Source organism: Oryctolagus cuniculus, chromosome 7, assembly GCF_051225735.1.
Source record: "Oryctolagus cuniculus isolate XC-2025 breed Fujian yellow rabbit chromosome 7, ASM5122573v1, whole genome shotgun sequence".
Lineage (NCBI taxonomy): Eukaryota > Metazoa > Chordata > Mammalia > Lagomorpha > Leporidae > Oryctolagus > Oryctolagus cuniculus.
This window is the reverse complement of record NC_142873.1, coordinates 26,621,166-26,644,360: the sequence shown is the minus strand read 5'-3', so window position 1 is coordinate 26,644,360 and position 23,195 is coordinate 26,621,166. Positions and strand designations below refer to the sequence as shown.

Here is a 23,195-nt window from a genome sequence, read left to right as displayed (position 1 = left end):
AACTTAAAGAAATGGAGAAGGGGAAGCAGAATGTGCCTCAACTGTGGAAAAAATACATACAACTAAAGAGTGTGAGAGAGACAGTCAGAGGCAGAGGGAGAGAGATCTTCCATCCACTTTTTCACTTTCCAAATCTGGCAACAGCCAGGGCTGGGCCAGATGGAAACCAGTAGCCAGGAACTCATTCTGAGTCTCCCACATAGGTGGTAGCAGTGCAAGTACTTGGGTCATCATCTGCTCTCTCATCATTAGCAAGAAGCTGCATTGGAAGTGGAGCAGCCAGGACTTGAACCAGCACTCCGATATGGACTGTGGGTGTCCCAGGTGCCTGCTTCACCTGCTGTGCCACACCATCAGTTCCCATTTTTATACTTTTATCTAGTTTCCAAATTTGCACTTCAGAGGCATCTCATCCTGTTAATGGTTGTCAGTCTTCCTTTTTCACAATATAATGAACATTTTTATTTGTAGTCTAACAGTCTTTTAGGTTTATAAGATTATTGCCCTGAATTTTAAAGTTTTATGGGCTACTTTTTCAGACTTGTAAAAAGCTTTAGAAAATTGAAGAGTGGTTACTAACTAAGCAATAACAAATGCTTTCCCTACAGCACTATTAATTCCCATTAATTAACTAATGACACCCTGTGTACCATACTGAGTGCATTTGTATTTCCTTCAATTCCTTTACTTTGCATTTCCTTTCTAATTGCTTAGCATTACAGATAACTCTAAGTAATTTAATGTAAGGATTTTAAAAATATGTAATGCATGTAGGAATTTGGTAATTATTTTTCCATACAATGAGTTTGGTTTTTTTTCTTCTAGAGACTGTCAGAGAACTACCCATCTGGACTGTCATTTATATCATTTTGAATTTGGTACAAAACTAACAGCCTGATTCTTTTTTACCTCCAGGAATGTGTACAAAGACTACCGCTTCCTTGAGCTGGCGTGTGATTCGCAGGAGGACGTAGACAGCTGGAAGGCATCGCTGCTGAGAGCTGGGGTCTATCCTGATAAGTCTTTAGTAAGTTGAATATACCTTTCATCTATAAATTATTAATAGCCATGTTTAGGAAGCCATATCAATTCTATACACTATTCACTAGAGATACTTTTTATTATTGACTTCATTAGTTTGCCACACTTTTAACTGAAATTTTATTTATTCTTTTCATATTGCTTTTTACAATGCTTTTTCTCCACTGGATTTCTGTTTTAAAAAGTTAACCAGTGTATTTGTTAAAGAAAATGGCCTATTGTGCCACAAAACGTAATAGTGTGATTGCTGACCAGAGAAACCTCTTAGTTTTATTTTAAATTTTTATTTTCCTCTATATGCTAATCCACAGTTGTCATGGAATTAATACAAATCAGGTATCATTAATCATAATGCCAATATTTCATCTTCTTAAAAATATACTTATTTTGATGAAAATCTACCTCCTTTCATTATGTCTGTATTACTTGTATTCACAATTATATCTGTATCCAAACTCTGTTTAACATCATTGTGAATGTGAAAGAACAAAAAATATTTTACTACTATTCCCACTTATCTTTATTAATGTACTTCAAGTGTCTTGGAAACACTTTTCTCATTCAAGCTAATAAACAGACTTCTCTTTGTGTTCTTTGGAAATTGTAATATTGCACAGACTAGTCTGAATTTGAACTTCAAGAGTCACACCAACATGTGTATATATGCAGATACAGCGACTGCAGATGAGTGGATTTCTCCACTGCTGCTTCCTTATGAATCTTTGTACTATCCAGGTTTCTCCCGAGAGCTAAAGTACCATGACCAAGCCTTGGGGATTTAGTTCAGCTTGGCCCCTGGGCTGCTTAATCAGTTCTTAATTGGCTTATGGGACCGATCATGTGCCATTTGGGTCCTTCCTAGGCTCAAAATAGGGATAGTATTTTCAAAAGAAAGTCTGACGTATGTGTGCAGTGTGGGGCAATTGAAATATATCTGTGGGAGATTTCAGACCTCACTAGAAAAAAAATAAGAAAGGAAAGAAAAAGATTTATATATTTATTTTGAAAGAGTTGCAGAGGGAGAGGGATAGACAGAGAGACAAAAATATCCTTCATCCACTGGTTCACTCCCCAGATGGCTGCAACAGCCAAGGCTGCACCAGGTGAAGCCAGGGACCAGGAGCTTCATCTAGAACTCCCACTTGGTAGCAGGGGCCCAAACACTTGGGCCATCTTCCACTGCTTTTCCTAGGCAGTTAGCAGGGACCTGGACTGGAGGTGGAGCAGCTGGGACAAACAGTGATGCCCATATGAGATTCAGGCCTTGCAAGCAGCAGTATGCCACAAAGCAAGCCAAAGCTCACATGTAGACCTCTTAACCCCATTATATCCTACCCTGTCTGGTTGTCCCCAAAACAATAAATCTCCCCTAACATGCCCTATGCCGTTCAAGTGGAAGTCAGATCAGATGCTTTCCTGGTGATATCCAGGTACAGAAGTATCTCTATATGATCAATAGTTTTCATTTTTTCTCCTGTTGTGTGCATACAGATTTACATGGATATACACCACTCCAAAGACAACATGTAACAAATCAACTAAAGAATTGGAGGACCATTTTTACTTTTGCTTCCAATACTTATCATTACCTATTACTCTCCATTGATGGTGGTGTGTTTAGTTTCACAAATAATCTGTATTAAAATGCACATGTACTTAATTTTTTATGCATTGATTCCACAAAAAAACCTTGGAGCACATGCTTTTTGCCAGGGACCATCCCAGGCACTCATGATATAGAAGTGAATAATAGGAAACAGACATTGAACAAGTGAGTGAACAACTATAATCATATAGCATTAATATCATGAGAAGTTCTGTTGTAAATTAAATGGACAGAGAGTGAGAATGAGGGACAGGTAAGCTTTATTTTAGGAAAGGTGATCACAGAAGGCCCCCTTGAAAAGTTGACATTTGAGGAGGTTCCTCAAGGAGAGGAGGGAGTGAATGAAGAAGAGAATTCTTGGCAGAGGGAGAACAAATGCACAGCCGAGGTCAGTGTCTTCGGGAGCAACAAGGAGGCCAGTGTGACTGGGCTTTGGTGGGAGAAGACAAAGGTTCTCAAGGGTCTCCAACAGAGTGCTCAGGGGCCAGATGATACAGGCTTTGAAGGGAGTGATGAGGGTTTGTCATTTTATTCTAGGTGTGATGGGAAGCCAGTCTCTAGCCATTTCACGCCATGATAAGATTTAGATTTTTGAAAGTTCAGTCTGGCTGGGAATTATGAGAGGTAGTAGAGCTTGTGAGTTCAAGGACAGACTCTAGTGTCAAACTTCCTACATTCAGATTCTGGAGGCTCACTTACAAGCTGTGAGTAGGTACTTCATCCTTTTACATTTCAAGATTTTTGTTTCTAAAATGAAGATAACTGTTCCTTAGAGGACGGTTGATAGGATTCAATGAGATAATACAGGCAAAGCATTAAGCAGGGCAGGCTCAACTAAGTGCCTATTTAATTTATGATGATAATGATTATGGTTCTCATCACAAGCTACTTTCCGTAACAACTAGGGGAAGGTTAAAATACTGTGGCTATTATAATATAACCTGGTGAGATTATAAATACTCTATGCTATTTTCTATCTTAAAATATGCTTTGTTATTTAAGATATCAATATGTGTGTGTATCTTCCTTACATGAAACTATACTGTCTGTGAAAATATTTTATTAAATCATGATTTTGTTTAGACATATTTTACATGTACCAGTGCCAATGTCCTATTTTAAGAAAGTATGTAATGCATCTCTTATGAAGGAAAAACTCTCCTGAAAAGGCAAATTACCAATTCCCTATTAAACTGTCTTTATCCACGTGAATTTTCATGTATCCATAGCTCTATACCAAGAAAATAGTCAAGTAAATATATTTTTATAAAAATACTAAATTTTAAGCAAATCTAAAGATTTTACACAATCCACTGTGATTCTTTGTACCTTTATTTTATTTGTTTTTAACCATACATTTGATGCAATTGCTTAGAAGAATCCAATTGCTTACAATGGGATTTTTATTACATCACAAAGACAAGACAGGAAATTAAACTTGGCAGTGTGCCATAAATGTTGCTTTTCTCAGTTTTCATCATAAATAATATTTGCATTTCTTATGCACCATGTAGTCTTACAGATCATATCAAAACGATTACTTAACTTGCAGATGTTTGAATGGCAGCTGACTGCCAAAATCAATTCAAGTAAACACCTACTAAAGATTCTATTTTGTAAGTACTTTCACATTTAGGAAGAATATTTTAGAGAGTTATTCCTAAACAAGAAATATTTGATGAAGTCAGATTAACCTAATAATCAATGCTTTTATCTGAGTAAATTTTTAGAACTTCTGGATAGTATGACATTTTGTTTTCATGTTTGTAAACTGTTGAGTCAACAGCAAGTCAGCCGATTGCTTTCTAATAATCAATCATTTATGTGTTGTGTATGGACATGTGCTAAAATCACAAAGCTGTGCTTTCTGCAGAAATACCTCTATTTTGACTAGAAATGAGTTTCAATGTAGGTTGCTTTTGAAAACTATGGAAGTTTGATATCACTTAGATGAATAATGACCACCAAAATTTGAATGAAATGACATTTGGGACAGATTTCTTTTCATATAATTATTTTTTCCCATCATGTCTACATGATGCGATGCTTTTATGTCATTTGTGTCAAAATGTTCTATTGTCATGTTTATCTTGTCTCAAATCATTTCTTTTGGAATTTTCTTTAAAAATTAGTCTTTTTTTCCTTCCCTCCTATTCTCTTCCATCTTTTATCCTTCCCATCGTAGTAGACTCCAGAGAGTCAAAGATAAAAGTTAATCAATTCCTACTTTATAGGAATTCCAAGTCTAGTAGAAGAGAAGAGAACAAATAATTAGAGCATACAACTCCATTGAATAATCTGTATAAAATGTAACAGCGCAACTATTTTCTCTGGTGTGTTTTCTGATTATGTTACTTTCTAGTTCTATTTCCCCATGTGCATTTTTTGTTTTTACTGCTTTTACTCACATAATCTTTCTGGATCCTCAGCAAAATGTTGAATTCTTATCTGAGCATTGGAGTATGTGACTGTAAAATAGAAATTAGGGGAAAAAATGGAAACGAGGGGTCTGGGATTCAGTTTCCTGTTCTGTTGACTTACTCTGCAAATTTACATGTAGCTTCTGTGAGCCACAAAGTTAGCTTCTATTTAGCCACAATATTTTTTTTTTTTGCCTTTTAGCACTTTATTTTTATTTATTTTTTTTCACTTTTGTTTTTAGCCTAGAAACCTTTTATTTAAGGTATACAAACTTCATGCATTTCATCAATGCAACTTTAGGAACATAGTGATTCTTCCCAATATTGTAAAAACATATTCCAATCTGAATTTAGATTGGTAGAATTTTATTTGTTTTATTTCTGCTTCTTTCACTCATTAACTTGGAATTATAACTATTTAAGCATAAAATTTTATATTGGTAAGTAGGTGATAGACCTTGTCATATTTTGAAAGTAAAAATGTTTCTAATGGAAGTAATTAATAGTTATTTTCACTGATAAGACTGAGATACAGTTAAAGTACAAGTATACCAGTAGTTAGAGGCTACATCTAGAGAACTTTAAAATGTTATTTTACTGACATTGTATATAAATGTTTCCTATTATAATGATTATAAGTAAATGTGAATTGATTAAGTACCTAAAGAATGTGCTGTGACAGTAAAAGCTGACTTTTCCAGCACAGTTTTGTTGACTTACAATATGACTTAAATTATATATAAACATTAAGGAATTCCAGATTCAAATTCTTTGAAATGTATTGTGTGCAGCAGAATGAGATAGGCTTGGAGGCAAATCCATTCACATTTGAATCCTGATCCTGCCAATTGTTTTGGCTCAGGCAACTTAAGCCTCCAGTTGTTTGTTCTTCTCTGAACTCAAAATAATACCTTCCTCAGAGTTATTTTGAAGTATTATAGAAAGTCCTGTGTGTCACAACTAGCTCACTTAGTGCCTTCCATCAGATGAATCTGTCCAATGCCACACAGCCTTTATTAGCATTAGAATTAGTATCAGAATTCAAAACCATTAACGTGTCCATGCAACTGTAATTCCCAATTTAAGACTTCCGTTTTCTTTGGAAACTGTCTGTGCGATTTGTGTGTGGGAGGGAGAATTTCCTCATCTGTTGGCTCAGAAAGCTGAGTGCCTTTTGCTGTACCTTGGTGGGGGTTGGGGTGGGGGTATGGTGGACAGGCCAAACCCAAAGCTCCCTCAGCCTGGCAGGCAGGAGCCCAGAGCTTGTCTGTCAGGGAGGTGAGAATTCACAACCTTTCCTCTGAAAGAAGTTAACTTGAGACCCATGAACCCTGGAAACAAAGATTGTACAAATTTACTTTTTGCACATTTGTGAAGTCCACCATCCCTGAGCTTTGTAAGAGCTTTCTATCATCTAGGTATAAAACTGGTCCTTCCCTATCCTGTATTATTTCTTAAGAGATTAAAAAGGACAGTAGAAATTGAAACACCCTAGAATTTCACTTTTCTTCTGAGCTCAGGACTGCCCTGGGCATAACTGAAGATGTTAGGTAGGACCACTCTGCAGGTGGGAACCATTTTAGGATGAAGTCCTTTTGGTAACTTCAGAAATTACTCTTGGATAGACTGAGAATAACTTTTTCTCGGTCAAACAATAGATGGGAAAAGGGTCTCTCTATTATTCTAGGGAGAGGAGTGGCCTTAGACCTTCAACAATATTTATTAACTAGGTAATGACACTCATCTGCACTTATTCAGCAGTCTGATAGCATGAGACTTAAGATCCCAACACTTAGCCCCTCTGCACCCAACTGTATTCCTAGCTTTTTTGACAGTGCTTCCCACAGAACCTAGCTATGTGGCCAATTCACAGAGCCTTACTTTTTCTTCAGTTGAAAGTATTTCAGAAATCTAAACATAAAGTACTACCACATAGAGTAGAGAATGGAACCATAAAGCATTTCCATGTCACCATTCATGACTGTTTTGACTCCCTCAGAACAGAAATTGGGAAATGATTGAGTGAAATGAGAAATGGCCAAGCCACACCATTCCTCTGCTTGTGTGTTTCTTGTCTTTAAGGATTAAGGCCTCCTACTCTGTGACATCATTGTTGCCACTACAAACAGAGCCATCTGCCATGCAGTGAGGAAACCAATCATACCCTAATGTGCAAAAGAAAAAAAAAAGAAAAAGAAAAAGAAAAGAAAGAAGAAAACAATACTTGGTTGAACTCCTGAAACTTATTTGGTACATCAAAAGCTGCACTGTTGTGGAATGCAAAAATACTTTCAGTCTGAGAAATATTCAGTGGTATTGATTGCCCTTCTTGAGAGAATCAGGGTCTCCTTATTCTCTAAAATAGTCTTTTGCTCCTGATAAAATTCCCAGTGGGAATCTTTATTACCTTATTAAACAGTAGGCATAGCCTATAGAAGTGACTCTTTTTTTTCCCCCTTTATTTACATTTGTACCCTTATTTACATCTTAGAAAGACTGGTATGTTGATACTTGTATTACGACCTCTCAACAACACCAAGAAGCTTCTCTGTACTATTTTACCAGTGCCTTTAAATTTGTGTTTTGTTTTGTTTTTTTTTAATTAACTATGATGTCCATGATAGACCCTTGATCAGGCATTTCCCCAGAGTCACCAATTAGCATTTTTTTCTGAAAACACATTCTCCTGGGATCCTAGCCTTACTGTTGTCAAGAAAGGTTCGGTATACATTATTTCCCCTGCCACATCCTCAACTTAAACTAGATGCCGGATCTCCAGCCTGACCTGTGACTCCACCTCGCTCTCAATGTCCTCCACATTTGCACACACATTGCTCACAGCTCTTCAGCCACACATCGCAGTGAGAAAATCCTTCTGGGCCCCTTGTGAGAAGAGTTCTGATCTTTTCCCTGCCCATACCCCGGCCCGTCTCCCCCACAGGATCTGACCTTGGGAGGACTCAGGCTGCCCTGGGAGTAATGAATCACCATTTTATTTTTTTAGGCCATATGCGAGTTAAATTGTTTGATATAAATCATACTCTCGCAACTCCAGTTTGAAACAGGAGAGCCATTTGCCCGCCGCCTGCTGCTGGCTGCTTTCTGTGTCTCTATCCAGAGTGTCGCTTTTAAAAATGACTACATTTTTGTGACTAACCTTTCCAGACCCATTTTCTTGAATGTGGACTAGTGTTTATTTTGGCAGCTTCCCCACTATACAGCCTGCACTTCCTGTGCCAACACAAGAAAAACTCATAATTTACAAAATAAAGGAATGGTACAGATGGACATGGACGTGGTAACTTGGGCTGCTTTACCCTGCCTCCCAGAACCACCCACCTCTTCCCTCTGCTCTCCTTCCCCCTTCTTTTTCCACCTTCTTTGAAACCAAGGATGCAGTGTTTGTTTAAAAATGCACTGGCTGATGAAATTTTCCACTGCTTGGCATGTTGGAGGAGGGGCTGTCAGGAAGGGGCAAGCCAACATACTAAATGCTCTGCCTTTCATGCTCACAGTTCACTTATTACCAATTCAGACCAATTCTTTTTGGCTGCGTTCCCATACCCCAAGTATTCCAAGTATAAAGAAAAGGAGAAAAATCTCTGTCATAATCTTCTGCTGTTATAAACGTATGATTCCATTTAACTTAAGAGGATTCGTTGACTTGTCCATGAGCTCTTGATGCTGTATGCGTATGTATGAGATGTCAGTGAATAGTTAAATTGCTTGTTTTGATTTTACTCTAGCAAGAGAACCCTCATACTTTTAACATAAATTTATGTTTATCATATTTTCTTTCTTTTTTTCCTGCGGCTGCGTGCACAGGGAAACAGCAAAGTAAGTTCTTTGTCCTGCTGCAGGTCTTCTGTCTCCCCAGCCCCCCCGCCCCGCTCCTGCATGTGTCTTGCCAAGAGTGTTTCTGTGCACTTTAAAATGACTGTCATCTGGTACAGTGTGCAAATTATATGAGGTGTGCAAATGTTAGGGGAAATGTGTGTTTGGACTACCATAATGGCTGTTCTGTTTTGACCTTTTTGGAAGGGAAACATATTATGTTCTTCAGCTTTGGGTACTGGGAAGTTCAGAGAGGTAGATATTATTATAAGGAACAAAATCGACACTGAGAGCAAAATTTATGAAGCTGTAATAATGAGGACCCTTTTGCAGAAAGCGTACACCAACTTCACTGTTGAAACTCAGTGCAGTTGAAGTTTTGATGAAAAAAAATCAAAGCTCTCATGTTAATGTTCAGTTGTGCAAACCCCAAACCGGAGTCTTAAATAGTAGCATGGCTGGCTTTGTTACCGAAACTGAACTAGATCAACGCGCTGGCTTTGAAGGTGCCTGAAAATGGATGGAGGAGGGTGGGGTCAACATTTGACTTGGCTTCTGTGGCCCTGATGTATTCCAGCTGGATGGAAACGGGAGGGTGTGAGGATTGGAGAGGGAGCCCAGAACGTGTGCTATAGACTTGGGAAAATGGCAACACACAAATGGAGATTATTTTAATGTTCTGACAAATGAGCAATTTAATATTCCATAAGATTGCTAGTGTGTAAATTTTTATTCAACTTTTCCAAAAGATTAGAATTACTTATATTAGGAATGTAATAGTAATAAAGTTGGGGAAGATGGGTTTCAGTTTGGTGGGATAATTTATTTTCCTACTTCTTAATGGAGATTTATCAGTGCTACATACTACCAGGTGGCCCACTTAAAATGGGCCTCATTGAATACAATAAGAATTGAAAAGAATCTGTTCTATAAAGGTTGCCCTGCATACTTAAACCAGCTGGAATTCATCAAAATTGCTATTCATAAGCCATACATACAAAACGTGAAACAAATGGAGGAAATCTTTTTTGTTTGTTTGTTTTCCATCAAATTAATGATGGAATGTACTATTCTAGAATGAGTTAACATAGACAATTGGTGCTAAAAAATGTGTCATTTTATAAATTTATATCTTGATATAAGTTCTTATAGCCCAAGTAGTAATATTTAATAAAGTGAAAATATTACTGGAAAACCAGGAGATAGGCATTTGGAGGTATAAAGAAGTTAATCCAGGCTGCTTACAGGACACGTTTTAAAAGTAGCAGATAATTTGGGAAATTGATTAAAGATTACTTGCACAAAACAAAGGACAGTATTTCTAACTAATACCACCGCTATTGGGAGAAAAAAAATAACACTTGGACAGAATATAAAACCTCATCCTTTATTTCTTATTCCTTAAAATACATATTATAACTCCCAAATAGTAAGTATGTACAAGTATTCCAATCCTGGTTATTTGCGTTATATTGAGTCTCTGGAGTTTAGAAAGAGAGAGAAAGAGACAAAAAAAAAAGAAATATTTTTTAAAGATTTATTTATTTATTTGAAAGTCAGAGTTATACAGAGAGAGGAGAAGCAGAGAGAGAGAGGTCTTCCATCTGCTGATTCACGCCCCAATTGGCCTCAATAGCCGGAACTGTATCAATCTGAAGCCAGGAGCCAGGAGCTTCTTCTGGGTCTCCCATATGGGTGCAGGGGCCCAAAGACTTGGGCCATCTTCTTATTGCTTTCCCAAGCCATAGCAAAGAGCTGGATCTGAAATGGAGCAGCCGGGTCTCGAACCGGTGCCCACATGGGATGGCGGCGCTTTAGGCCAGGGTGTTAACCTGCTGCACCACAGCGCCAGCCCCAAAAAGAAATATTTTCAAAAAGTGCCCTGGACTAATCATGAGGGCACTAATAGGAAGTCTGTTTGTGCTAAAGATTAGGGAACCAGTTGCTGACATTATGGGAGAGGTGCTAACTCTTAGACCACTCAAGAAGCAATTATGATTTGTCTTCTTCACTTGTGATTCAAAGGTGACTTAAGAGCACTTGTAAAATTTCCCAAAGAAAATGCACTTCTATGGCAAGAGCCATCTATTTATTGTGTCTTGATGGATCCAAGTTCTTCTTGGTAATTAATTTTTCAGTTTAATACCATCCATTGATTTGCAAATAATTTAATGCAATGAATAATAAAATTCAAGAACTCTAAACTGCTGCTCATTAAGGCTTCTTCTAGGATAATATGGAGAGCCTCAAGGCCCTAATAGTCACCACCTGCAACTTGAACTTGTGGTATATGTGTTGTGGGGGATCTTTGGGTGCTAGTTAGAGGTAGAGTGTTGGTTCATGGGTATGAAAGATACAAATGCTTACTGTTTTGATTTTTAATTGAAGAGTGAGTACTTTGGAGGTGCTTTTATTTATTGTCCCATGATTTTTTAATTGTTTATCTTATTAATAAGTGATAATTTATGAAAAACATAAGGCTAATCTTTTTAAATATGATTGTGATACTGACTGTAGATTCTGGCACAAAACGCCTCCTCACATCACAAACAGCACATCTGCATGCTATTTTCCTGTAGCTTAGAATTTCAGCATAAATGGAAAACACTGGAATACAAACTGTGCTGTCTCCAGAGTATAAGTCTGGAGTCTCCAAAAGGAGAATATGAGATTCTTTTTTCCCTCTCATGCTGGAATGCTTGTTCTGAGTTGTCCCCAAGGCAACATACCTGACTTGTTGCTTGCCATCTTTGTGAGCCAGCTGTACAGTATGACTCATTTTAGACTTGCATGCTAATTGTTCATTTAGTGCATGGCATTTTATTATTTATGATATTAACCAGACTCTAAAGAAAATAAAATCTGCTCAATTAATGTTTCTGTAGATGAGCAGGATGGATTCGTTTTCCCACATACATTAAGTGTGGTGCACACACGTTAATACACACAAATAATCTGGGACATATGGAACAACTCTGCTCTTTGTTTTCTCAGTGATAACTAAATTGATCTGCTTCATACATCTTTAGATTACACTTAAGAGTTTGAGGGCTGGCGCCGCGGCTCACTAGGCTAATCCTCTGCCTTGCGGCGCCGGCACACTGGGTTCTAGTCCTGGTCGGGGCGCTGGATTCTGTCCCGGTTGCCCCTCTTCCAGGCCAGCTCTCTGCTGTGGCCCAGGAAGGCAGTGGAGGATGGCCCAGGTCCTTGGGCCCTGCACCTGCATGGGAGACCAGGATAAGCACCTGGCTCCTGCCATTGGATCAGCGCAGTGCGCCGGCCACGGCGGCCATTGGAGGGTGAACCAACGGCAAAGGAAGACCTTTCTCTCTGTCTCTCTCTCTCACTGTCCACTCTGCCTGTCAAAAAAATAAAAATAAATAAATAAAAATAAATAAATAAAAGAGTTTGAGAGCTGATTCTCTAAACTCCAAGAAAACTGTCTTCTACCATACATGCACATACAGATTTACATTATGAACACATGATGGACCAAAACACCCAGGTTCACATTCCTCCTGGAATAATAACATGTATTTTGTTATTTCTCCTTAAAAAGCAGATCTTTTGTAAAGTCATCGCAGTTTGTCAGAGAAAATTTTCCTTCCAGGCCTATTACTTATTTTTCCCTTTGAAAGTGTTTTTCTGTTGGCATGGCAATATTCTAAATTGTTTAGGGTACAGTCTATCTCCTCCTTAGATGGGTTTCCCTGCACCATAGAAGTCAATATCTTCACTAGAATGAACAGAATACAGGACACCAGAGTCAGCCGTGCAAATGTGAACAAATACATAAAGTAACAGGGAGGTCATTTTTTTTATTTTTTAAAAAAGATGTATTTACTTATTTTAAAGGCAGAAAGAGAGAGAGAGAGAGTGATGTCGAGTGAACTTTCATCCACTGCTGACTCTCCTGATTGCCCACAATAGCTGGGGCTAAGCCAGGTTGAGGCCAAGAGCCTGGAAGTTCCATCCAGGACTACGATGTCAATGGCAGGGACCCAAAGACTTGGGCCATCATCTGCTGCCTCCTAGGACGCATTAGCAGGAAACTGGATCAGCAGCAGAAGAGCCAGGACTCAAACTCAGCACTCCAATATGGGCTGTGGACAACTCAAGCAGTATATAACCCACTGTGCCACATGTATGACCCTGTTTTTTATTTATTTATTTATTTATTTATTTATTCACTTGTTGAATACAAATGTAAATCATAGTGTCATTTTCAATCTCAGACTTTCAAGTAAAAATTAATCTCCATATTTTATCCTAGAGAGTAGCCATTTACATTGCTTCTTTAATTGCTTCTCGTTGTGGATATTTCTAGAGATTTGATTGACTTTTTATCTTTTTATTAAAGATCTTGAGTTTTGGTTAAATATCTTTGATGTTAACCTGGGTCAATTAAAAGTAGAGAAAAACATAAAATACAAGAATAAAATATTATAACAAAACTCTTAGATTTCCTAATGGTGTTGGTACAGAAATACAAATGAAAAATAGGATGAATCTTAAATTCAAAAACTAGTGCTTCCAAAAGTCAAGTTATAGGAAAAGGCTACATTTAATCTCTTCCCTTCTAGATCTTTTATTTCCTTCTAAATAGAAATTTGCAATCATTTCACTTCATTTCAGTCTTTTTAAACTAAAAGATTCTTGTTTTTGTTTTTGTTTTTAAGATTTTATTTATTTACTTGAGAGGCAGAGTTACAAACAGTGAGAGGGAGAGACAGAGAGAAAGGTCTTCCCCAAATGGCCACAATAGCCGAAGCTGTGCCGATCCGAAGCCAGGAGCCAGGTGCCTCTTCTTGGTCACCCATGTGGGTGCAGGGGTCCAAGCACTTGGACCATCTTTTACTGCTTTCCCAGGCCACAGCAGAGAGATGGGTTGGAAGAGGGGCAGCCGGGACTAGATTCGGCGCCCATATGCGATGCCAGCACCGCAGGCGGAAGATTAACCTACTGCGCCATGGCGCCGGCCCTTAAACTAAAGAATTCTTACATTTCTCCCAGAAGAAATATAATGCAGAGTATGTTTCTCGCAGAAAAGGATCATTTGAAAAGAGAAAACTCTAGTATGGAATTTTTAAAATTACTGTGTCTTTATTAAGTTCTAGTTGGGTTAAAGGCAATAATTTTGTATATATTAGAGAGCCTTCATAGTTAAGAAAAGTAGGAAAGGAAAATCAGACTTGAACACCTGTTTTTTCAACAGTTAAAAAACTTTGTGTACTGGTTCCCAATACATTCAGTGACGCCAATGGACATTGTCAGCCCCCACTGGTGGGAAAAGTATTAATTACCTGGAGTACTTATTCAGTAATCCATTGGATTCTAGTGATCCTTTGCAATGTCTGTAAACTCAGATAGCATCAAAATGTATTTGAGGGGTACAGATGTTATATCCACATTAATTTCTTATGCTTTTTTAATGGTAGGCCTTCAACTTCTAACATTGTTCTTGGTCATACGTGAGAGAATATAGAAAACCCATCTTCTTCATCTGGAAATGTCTTACTGATGATGTGTGTCATAATCTTGGTTGATGGAAGGGTCACAGACTGCAGTGTTGAAATAGCAGAAGATAGGGGGTCTTCTCTGATTCCAGTGTCATGATGTATATTTTCTGTCTAATACTTTAAATGCATGACTGAAAGTCAGAACATTCTTTTTTTTTCCTTTTTTTTGTATTTGAACTTTTATTTAGTAAATATAAATTTCCAAAGTACAGTTTATGGATTACAATGGCTTTTTCTCCCCCATAACTTCCCTCCCACCCACAACCATCCCATCTCCCGCTCCCTCTCCCATTCCACTCACATCAAGATTCATTTTCAATTATCTTTATATACAGAAGATCGATTTAGTATATATTAAGTAAAGATTTCATCAGTTTGCACTCACACAGAACATAAAGTGTAAAATATTGTTTCAGTACTAGTTATAGCATTAATTCACATTGAGCAACACATTAAGGACATAGATCCTACATGAGGAGTAAGTACACAGTGACTCCTGTTGTTGACTTAACAATTTGACACTCTTGTTTGTAGCATCAGTAATCTCCCGAGGCTCTAGTCGTGAGTTGCCAAGGCTATGGAAGCCTTTTGAGTTCGCCGGAAAATCAGAACATTCTAAGCAGTGTAGGTACAGGCAGCTCAATTAGGACTGTTTATTTTCTTTGAATAATGTATATGCTTTCCCTGATTTTCTCACAGAAGTTTAGCAAATGTATTTCTCTGGAATTTCAGAAGAGTCTCTCATACGGTTGACTAAATTTAAAAACAAAGGATGAAAACTCACCGGTCTTAAGGTGCTCTTTTCATTCATGTGCGTTTAAAACTGAATTGTTTCTCAGTGTCTGTAACAACAGTAAACCTTTGGTTCTTTTTTGATCTACTAGCCTTTAGAAACCATTATTAATGCATAGTTGTTTTTTTTTAACACTCTGACTTTAATCATAACCAGGTGGGAGAAGGGACAGTTCATTTGGAGGTAGAAAACTTAGAAGCAAGCTGGAATTTATATTTTGCTCTCAGGCTTATTGATCTTGTCAAATAGACTCTATGGGGAAGCAGGAATGGATCTGTTCACAAAGCTCGTAGGAGATGACAGTTCAAGGACTTCTGAAGAGCAGTTAGGGCTTCTTTGTGTATTTTTGTTTTCCACATTGTCATGAAAATGAAGAGACTTCCCTCTGGCTAATGGGAGATAATATTTAAGACATCAGAGCTATTTTGACATATTTTTTTCTTACATGATTGCAGACATTTGGCTTGCAGTACTATTTAGTAGAAGTGATTCAACAAGTCTCCCAAAATAAAAGAAATTCTATACACCTGTTTTGAAAACATGTTACCAAGTATTATCTTGAGAAGTTACATTGTGCAGCCGGCACCTTGGCTCACTTGGTTAATCCTCCTCCTGTGGCGCTGGTATCCCCTATGGGCGCCGGGTTCTAGTTCCGGTTGCTCCTCTTCCATTCCAGCTCTCTGCTGTGGCCCAGGAGGGCAGTGGAGGATGACCCAAGTGCTTGGGCCCCTGCACCTGCATGGGAGACCAGGAGGAAGCACCTGGCTCCTGGCTTCGGATCAGCATAGCACCCGCCGTAGTGGCCATTTTGGGGGGTGAACCAACGGAAGGAAGACCTTTCTCTCTGTCTCTCTCTCTCACTGTCTAACTCTATCTATCAAATAAAAAAAAAGTTACATTATGATAAGCTATGGTTTTTTGTTTTTGTTTTTGTTTGACAGGCAGAGTGGACAGTGAGAGAGAGAGAGACAGAGAGAAAGGTCTTCCTTTTTGCCGTTGGTTCACCTTCCAATGGCCGCCGCGGCTGGCGCGCTGCGGCCGGTGCACCGTGGCCAGTGCACCGTGCTGATCCGATAGCAGGAGCCAGGTGCTTCTCCTGGTCTCCCATGGGGTGCAGGGCCCAAGCACCTGGGCCATCCTCCACTGCACTCCCTGGCCATAGCAGAGAGCTGGCCTGGAAGATGGGCAACCGGGACAGAATCCGGCACCCCGACCAGGACTAGAACCTGTTGTGCCGGCGCCACAAGGCAGAGTATTAGCCTAGTGAGCCTCGGCGCCGGCCTGATAAGCTATGTTTTGAAATAAGCTTTTACAGAGCATTTTTGTGCAAAAGGAGGAATTTATTTCTTTGTTACTTTATCTTAATGTGTTTATAACATTATACAATGTTATAAAACAGTGAAATCATACAGAATCACTATAGTGGGGAGAGTTTAAAATCCTCCTCACTGTCTCTGGCAGGTTAATTGGGCAGAAACCATGATGGGAAGAGATGGAACTGGTATAAGAAATATGCTTGGTTCAAAAATACATATGTGTTTATTTAAAAGATAATACATATTCAATTTCTAATAAACCACAGAACACTAGCACTTTAGAGCAAATCTTTTTTTAAAAAAATTTATTTATTTGAAAAGCGGATTTACAGAGAGGCAGAAGCAGAGGCAGAGGCAGAGAGAGATATCTTCCATCTGCTGGTTCATTCCCTAGATGGCCATAATGGCCGGAACTGTGTGGATCCAAAGCCAGGAGCCAGGAGCTTCTTTCTGGTCTCCCACATGGGTGCAGGGACTCAAAGACTTGTGCCATCTTCTACTACTTATCCAGGCCATAGCAGAGAGCTGGATTGGAAGTGAAGCAGCCAGGACTCAAACAGGCACCCATATGGGATGACAGCACTGCAGGAGGCTTTACCCACTATGCCACAGCACCAACCCCTACAGAAAGCTTTAAATGTAAAAGCCTATCTATTTATGAGTGAGAAAACACTCCAAAATGGAAATTAGTAGTTAATTTATAAAATTTTTGGAAGATAGTAACAGTGAAAGCACTATATAGGATACATGGTGAGCTAGAACCTATACTCTTCAAAAAATTAATAATTTTAAGGAATTCCTATATTTCATGCCATTAAAATAAATTTAGAAGGTTTTGGAAAGAAAGCAACTAAAAACCTCAGAGAACAAAAATAGAACAAATTAGGAAATATTAGAAGAAAAATATGAAAACTTAAGCTACATAGAAATGTTCTGGGATCAGACAAAACACTGTAAACAGTTAAAACTCAAAAGGCAAGTTAGTAAAATATTTTCAACATAAACGACAAAGGATTAAATGTCCACAAAATATAATCATTTCTATTAATTTTATAGTTTTTTAAAAAATCAGAAAATAAAGAACCTTGTTTGTTAAGGAGAAAGTTGACCAAATCAATAGAACACTCATTTAAGATTTAAAAGAGAGTTGGGCCAAATATTTGACAAAAAGTCTCAATTTTATTGGCAACCAAGAATTGTAAATGAAAACAGCCAGTCAGACATCATGGTTGTACTTTCAGAGCAGGAGAAATTAGAAAGAATGGTCGTACGTAGCAGGCAGTAGAGAGGAAGCTGCCCTCCTGTCCTTATGAGGCAGGCTGGTGGCCAGTTTGATGATTTGTTTTAAATAAATACATTGATAATGTGCAAACCTGTGGCCTGGAAATTCCCACCCCTAAAAATTTATTTTTACCATATTTGGTAAATTATTTGGTGAATTATTATTCAATGATTGTGGGAAGGAATTTGTTCAAAGATGATTTTGAAACATTGCTCATAATCATAAGTTTTTAAAAACAGCATCAATTTTCATCAAAGAGAATACAGCTAATTGTGTATGGACACTGATTCCATGAAACATTATGAAACAAATTTCCAAAAATAAAAGTATATGTATATAAATTGAAATGGAAATTTTCATGACAAATTAACAGAAAAAACTATGTATACCATGGATAGCATAATTTCATTTTGCTTAAGAAAATTTCATGTATAATGAGATTTTTTAAAAAAATTTTTATTTATTTATTTGAAAGTCAGAGTTACACAGAGAGAGGAGAGGCAGAGAGAGAGAAAGGTCTTCCATCCAATGGCTCACTCCCCAGTTGGCCTCAACAGCCGGAACTGCACTGATCTGAAGCCAGGAGCCAGGAGCTTCTTCAGGGTCTCCCATATGAGTGCAGGGGCCCAGGCCATGGTAGAGAGCTGGATTGAAAGTGCAGCAGCTGTGTCTCAAACTGGCACCCATATGGGGTGCAAGCGCTTCAGGCCAGGACATTAACCCTCTGCACCACAGAGCCAGCCCCGTATAATGAGATTTATATCTATACATTTGCACATTAGAAATTTTGAGAAGATACACACCAAAATACTAGTTCTATAAGTCATTTTAATTTTTGCTGCTGTATCATTTTCTCGTGTTTCTCTTTCAGAAAATAATTTTTAATAAAGATGCTCACATGGAGGGTGAGAAAGAAACAAACAAAATGATGAAAACTGAATATCCAAAAAGGGAACTGTAAAACAAAACAGAAATGGGTTAAAATTCCTAAGAAAACAGGTTAACTTAAAACAAACTAAAAAATAATTATGGAAATAAAGTAGAGATTAAGATAAAAGTGGAAATTAAGCATTTAAGACTGCAAAATTGGCATCAGGATGTCTTCATTATGTTATTTTTGTAATGGTGATGCAGATTTTTAACTCTTTCCTTTATACCCTGCCTGTACAAATATGTTGTTTCTTTGCTGAATCAAGTATTATTGAAAGACCATGTTATGAGTCTCTGGATGGTCTCTGCTTATTGCTCACAACAGTATCTTTGTTTCAAATGCTCAAATTCTGTGGTACATGGCCTCACCATCTTCCTAGACCAATCACTCTTCCTTAAATTTCAGTTTTGCACCTATCAGCATTGTTGCCCACTATGACTGTATTGTGAATATAGCACAAATAATGAATACTTTCTGAGGCTTGTCAGGGATCCATTTCATAGACTACTTTCTGGCCCTTGATCAGCCATTATTTTAAAAATCTTATTGAGGTTTAAAGGTGATTACATAGGATATTGTTTAACAAAAATGATTTATAAAATTTAAATGTAAAATTTGGTTGATTTGCCCTGAACCCATTCATTTATGTAACAAAATGTGTAATCTGAAAATTGAAAAGCATGATAACAATTGAAGTCCCAATATTGGAATCATAGTTCCTACTAAGAAATACTCCCTTCAGGGTAAAATGTTCCATTTGGTTTCAGAGAGTTGGCCATAAATAACATTTACACCAGATACCTCCAGTTGGAAATGAAACAGAATAGCTTGGAGAAATAAAGTATCTGGTCCTATGTTTAAGCACATGTACTGTGTGTATGTACTGTGTTTAAGCACAGATTAAGGCTGATGGCTATAAAATCCAGTGACTTAATCTGATTCTAAGAATAACAGAGTTCATTTATTAAAAAAAAAAAAGTTAAAATTGAAGAGAACATTTGTAAGATATATGACAGGCAAAGAGTTAACATTTTTACTGAAGTTGAAAGTATTTTTACAAATCAATAACATAGAAAACTGGTAGTGGTGTTAGAAAGTCCGAAGACTGCTATGTCAGTTCAGGGAAGAGATGATGGTTTGGGTTAGGGTCATGGCATTGAAATTCAAGTAGTTGGATTTCAGGATATACTTTGGCAGTAGGGCCAATCCTTCGATTTAGTGATAAAAAGAGTAAAATCAAAAAAGACTCTTAGGTCTTGGACAATGGTTGCTTGTCAGTGCGTGATAAGATGAATCAGGTGAGGAAATGAGAAGATGGAATGGATCGCTTACTTTTAACCATGCTATATTTGAGATGCCTTGTATAATTCAGTGTTTATCATTTCCGGATAGGCTAAGTTGTACTGCTGTAATAAACCTTCCCCCTACCTCAGCCCCAGACCTCAGTAGCTTCAAACTACAAGATTTATTTCTCACTCAAGCTACATACTCAGCTTAACTTGTCTCAAGCATTTCTTGTTAGTTCCATCTCCAGACCCAGGCCAGCAGGGTGATTACAGATTACTATGCAAGAGAAGAAGAATGAATGGAGAAAAACACACTGGCTCTTGATGCATCTGTCTAAATGTGACAAGTCATTTCCACACTCTTTTCATTGGCTAGGACAAGTCACATGACCACACCTAAATTCCAAAGGATGGGAGATATAACCTTACAAAGTGCCTTGGAGAAGAACCAGATATTTAAAAGACTATCTTTGAATCCAATGAAGAATTCTTCTAGGCAGTTATATCTATGAACCTAGAGTACAGAGGAGAGGTCTATAGATAGAAATTTGGAAGTTAGATAATTAGAACCTAGAGAAGAAAGTGTAAAAATCAGAAAGAAGAGAACTGAAAACAATGTTACCTGTCTTAAGTATATAGTATAAGAGAAAAACTCAGCCAAAGAGACTGAGAAAGAATCATTGTATATGTGTGTGTACACACTAGTGTTTATTATAAAAATAAATGAATGTGTGTATAGCAAGCTATAGGAAATGGATTTGAAGAACATTTTGGGGTTATTTTGAATTCTTCAGATATCTATTATTAATTTATTTGTTACTGATTCATGTATTATTTTTATAAACTTAGAAGTTCAATGAAAAAATCTACGAAAGATATTTTTATATAAAAGTGTGGATAGAGAGATCAGTAAGTAATGTTTAAGTAGACTAAATAAATGAGAATAACATATTTTGTAGGGAGCTAGAAGACCAGGTTAGTGTATGGTTGAACTGAATTGGCAATAATCATTACCTCATAGGAGTTATATGCCTGCATATTACATTAAGCAGTCTGAACGGAAGGGGCAAGCAGACAAGTATCCCAAAGTTAAACCTAAAATAATTCTATTATTTGAAACCCTTTATTTAAAGAAAATATAAGCAAAGATGACTAGAACATTTTAAACATAAAAGTTTTCTTTTTCTAGGGCATTTTCATTTTTTTTTGCTTCGACTCAATGCATAATATATTAGTCCAGAATTAGGATTGGATTTCTCTTAATTACTGAGTTAAACACAGTTTAACAAGCAAAGTTGTAAAAAGAAATACAAGAGTATTTAAATATGGATTTATAAAATATATTCAGTGAATGCCAACTAATTGAGTTAGCTCTAAAATAGAAAAGAGATATTTAGGGATATGTAATTATAAAACAAAATGGGGTACTGAAAACCAACTTTGCCTAATAACAATACCCTTCTTCAGTACAAAATATTATTATTGACCAAGTGTTAATTGAAGTAAAGTTCTAGTGGGGATTTTTTTTCCTCTTTGAAGTAACTAGCTAGTAGTCTTACAGATTTTCTCACTTTATATCACAGTGGTTTCAAAGAGTCTTAGTGACACTTCAAGAAATTAGACAAAAGATTCATTGTAAATGAAAGCCAATTTGATGCAAAGAAAAAGCTAGAGCTTGAAAAAAGATTACTGCATGATAATCCTTCTGTCACTGCAATTAATCTCTCAAGTAAAGAAAATGAAAAAAATACATGTATAAATGTACTTCAAAAAGTTTGTGGAAAATGTAATTAAAAGATAAGTTTATTTTGATGCAAAGAGTTTTTGCAATCCATGAATAGTGTTTTTGTAGTATGCATTTTTCATGAACTTTCTGAAGAACTTTTATATGTGTGGGTTTCAAAACGTTTTTGCACAAAAATAAACTTTTAATCCTGTTTTTCTTGAACTTTTGAAGTGCCTTCACATGCTGTTTCTACCAGGGATATTTGGTTATTTCTGATGATGTTTTTTCTTAATTTTTATTTATCTATTTGAGAAGCAGACAGACAGACAAAGACAACAGCCCCAGGCCAGGAGCCAAAGCCAGGAATGGAGAATTTTCATTCAGATCTCCCATGTGGGTTCCAGGAAACCGATCACTTGAGCCATAACTGCCGCCTCCCACGGATAGCATGGGCCCAAGAATTAATCCAGGGCACTCACATGAGGAACCAAGGTATCTTAATTAGTGTCTTGACCACCAGGCCAAATGTCCACCCTGGAGACGTTATTGATTGTCAGAATTGGGAGTTTCTTCTATTACCTACTAGGTAGAAGCCAAGGATATGAGCTCACAAGTTATAGGACCTCCTCCCAACAAAGGATTATCTGGTCAGAAGTGTCAACAGTGTTGAAGTTGATGAACTTTGACCTAGCTTGAAATAAGTGCACAAGATCCCTCTGTACCAAAAGTTAACCTAGGGAGCCCGGCGCCGTGGCTCACTTGGCTAATCCTCCACCAGCGGCGCCGGCATCCCATATGGGCACCGGGTTCTAGTTCCGGTTGCTCCTCTTCCGGTCCAGCTCTCTGCTGTGGCCCAGAAGGGCAGTGGAGGATGGCCCAAGTGCTTGGCCCCTGCACCCACATGGGAGACCAGGAGGAAGCACCTGGCTCCTAGCTTCGGATCGGCGCAGAGCGCTAGCCGTAGTGGCCATTTAGGGAGTGAACCAACGGAAGGAAGACCTTTCTCTCTGTCTCTGTCTCTCACTGTCTATATTTCTACCTGTCAAATAAAAATAAATAAATAAATAAATAAATAAATGTTAACCTAGGAAGATCTGTACCTGTGACCTTCATTAAGTGAGCCAAATTCACTTAGGATTGCAAACACTGACTATATGCAGTCCATACTTCCCATAGTGCTTCAGCATATCTACTTCATAAGGAAAACATTCCCTGCATTTGACTTGCTGGTTTGCCTTAGGAAGTATGACAATAACCAAAAGATTTTCATACTTAGACTTGCATACTTAAGCAAAGAGTTCAGGGTCAAGGACTGTGAATGTTACAAAGAATTGCCTTTACCAACTCTTTTTTTGTTAACATGTGTCTTTCATTAAATAAGGAAAGTCTACTTTTTGTAAAAATGGGTAACTTTTAAGTGCTTTTGCTAAAATCCTATTTT

General features: G+C 37.6%; 1 protein-coding gene across 9 annotated transcripts in view; it reads left to right on the top strand.

Annotated features, from left to right (window-relative positions):
• The window catches only part of DNM3 (dynamin 3), a 624,166-nt gene that overhangs the window by 503,785 nt on the left and 97,186 nt on the right, over window positions 1-23,195 (top strand). For all 9 annotated transcript variants that reach the window (XR_016210404.1, XM_089299537.1, XM_089299535.1 and 6 more), the window contains one exon: window positions 916-1,027. Coding sequence is in view for 8 of the 9 variants with exons in the window: in XM_089299537.1 (XP_089155663.1) it covers window positions 916-1,027 (112 nt within the window). In the remaining variant the exon portion in view is untranslated. The remainder of the gene's footprint in view (window positions 1-915; window positions 1,028-23,195) is intronic.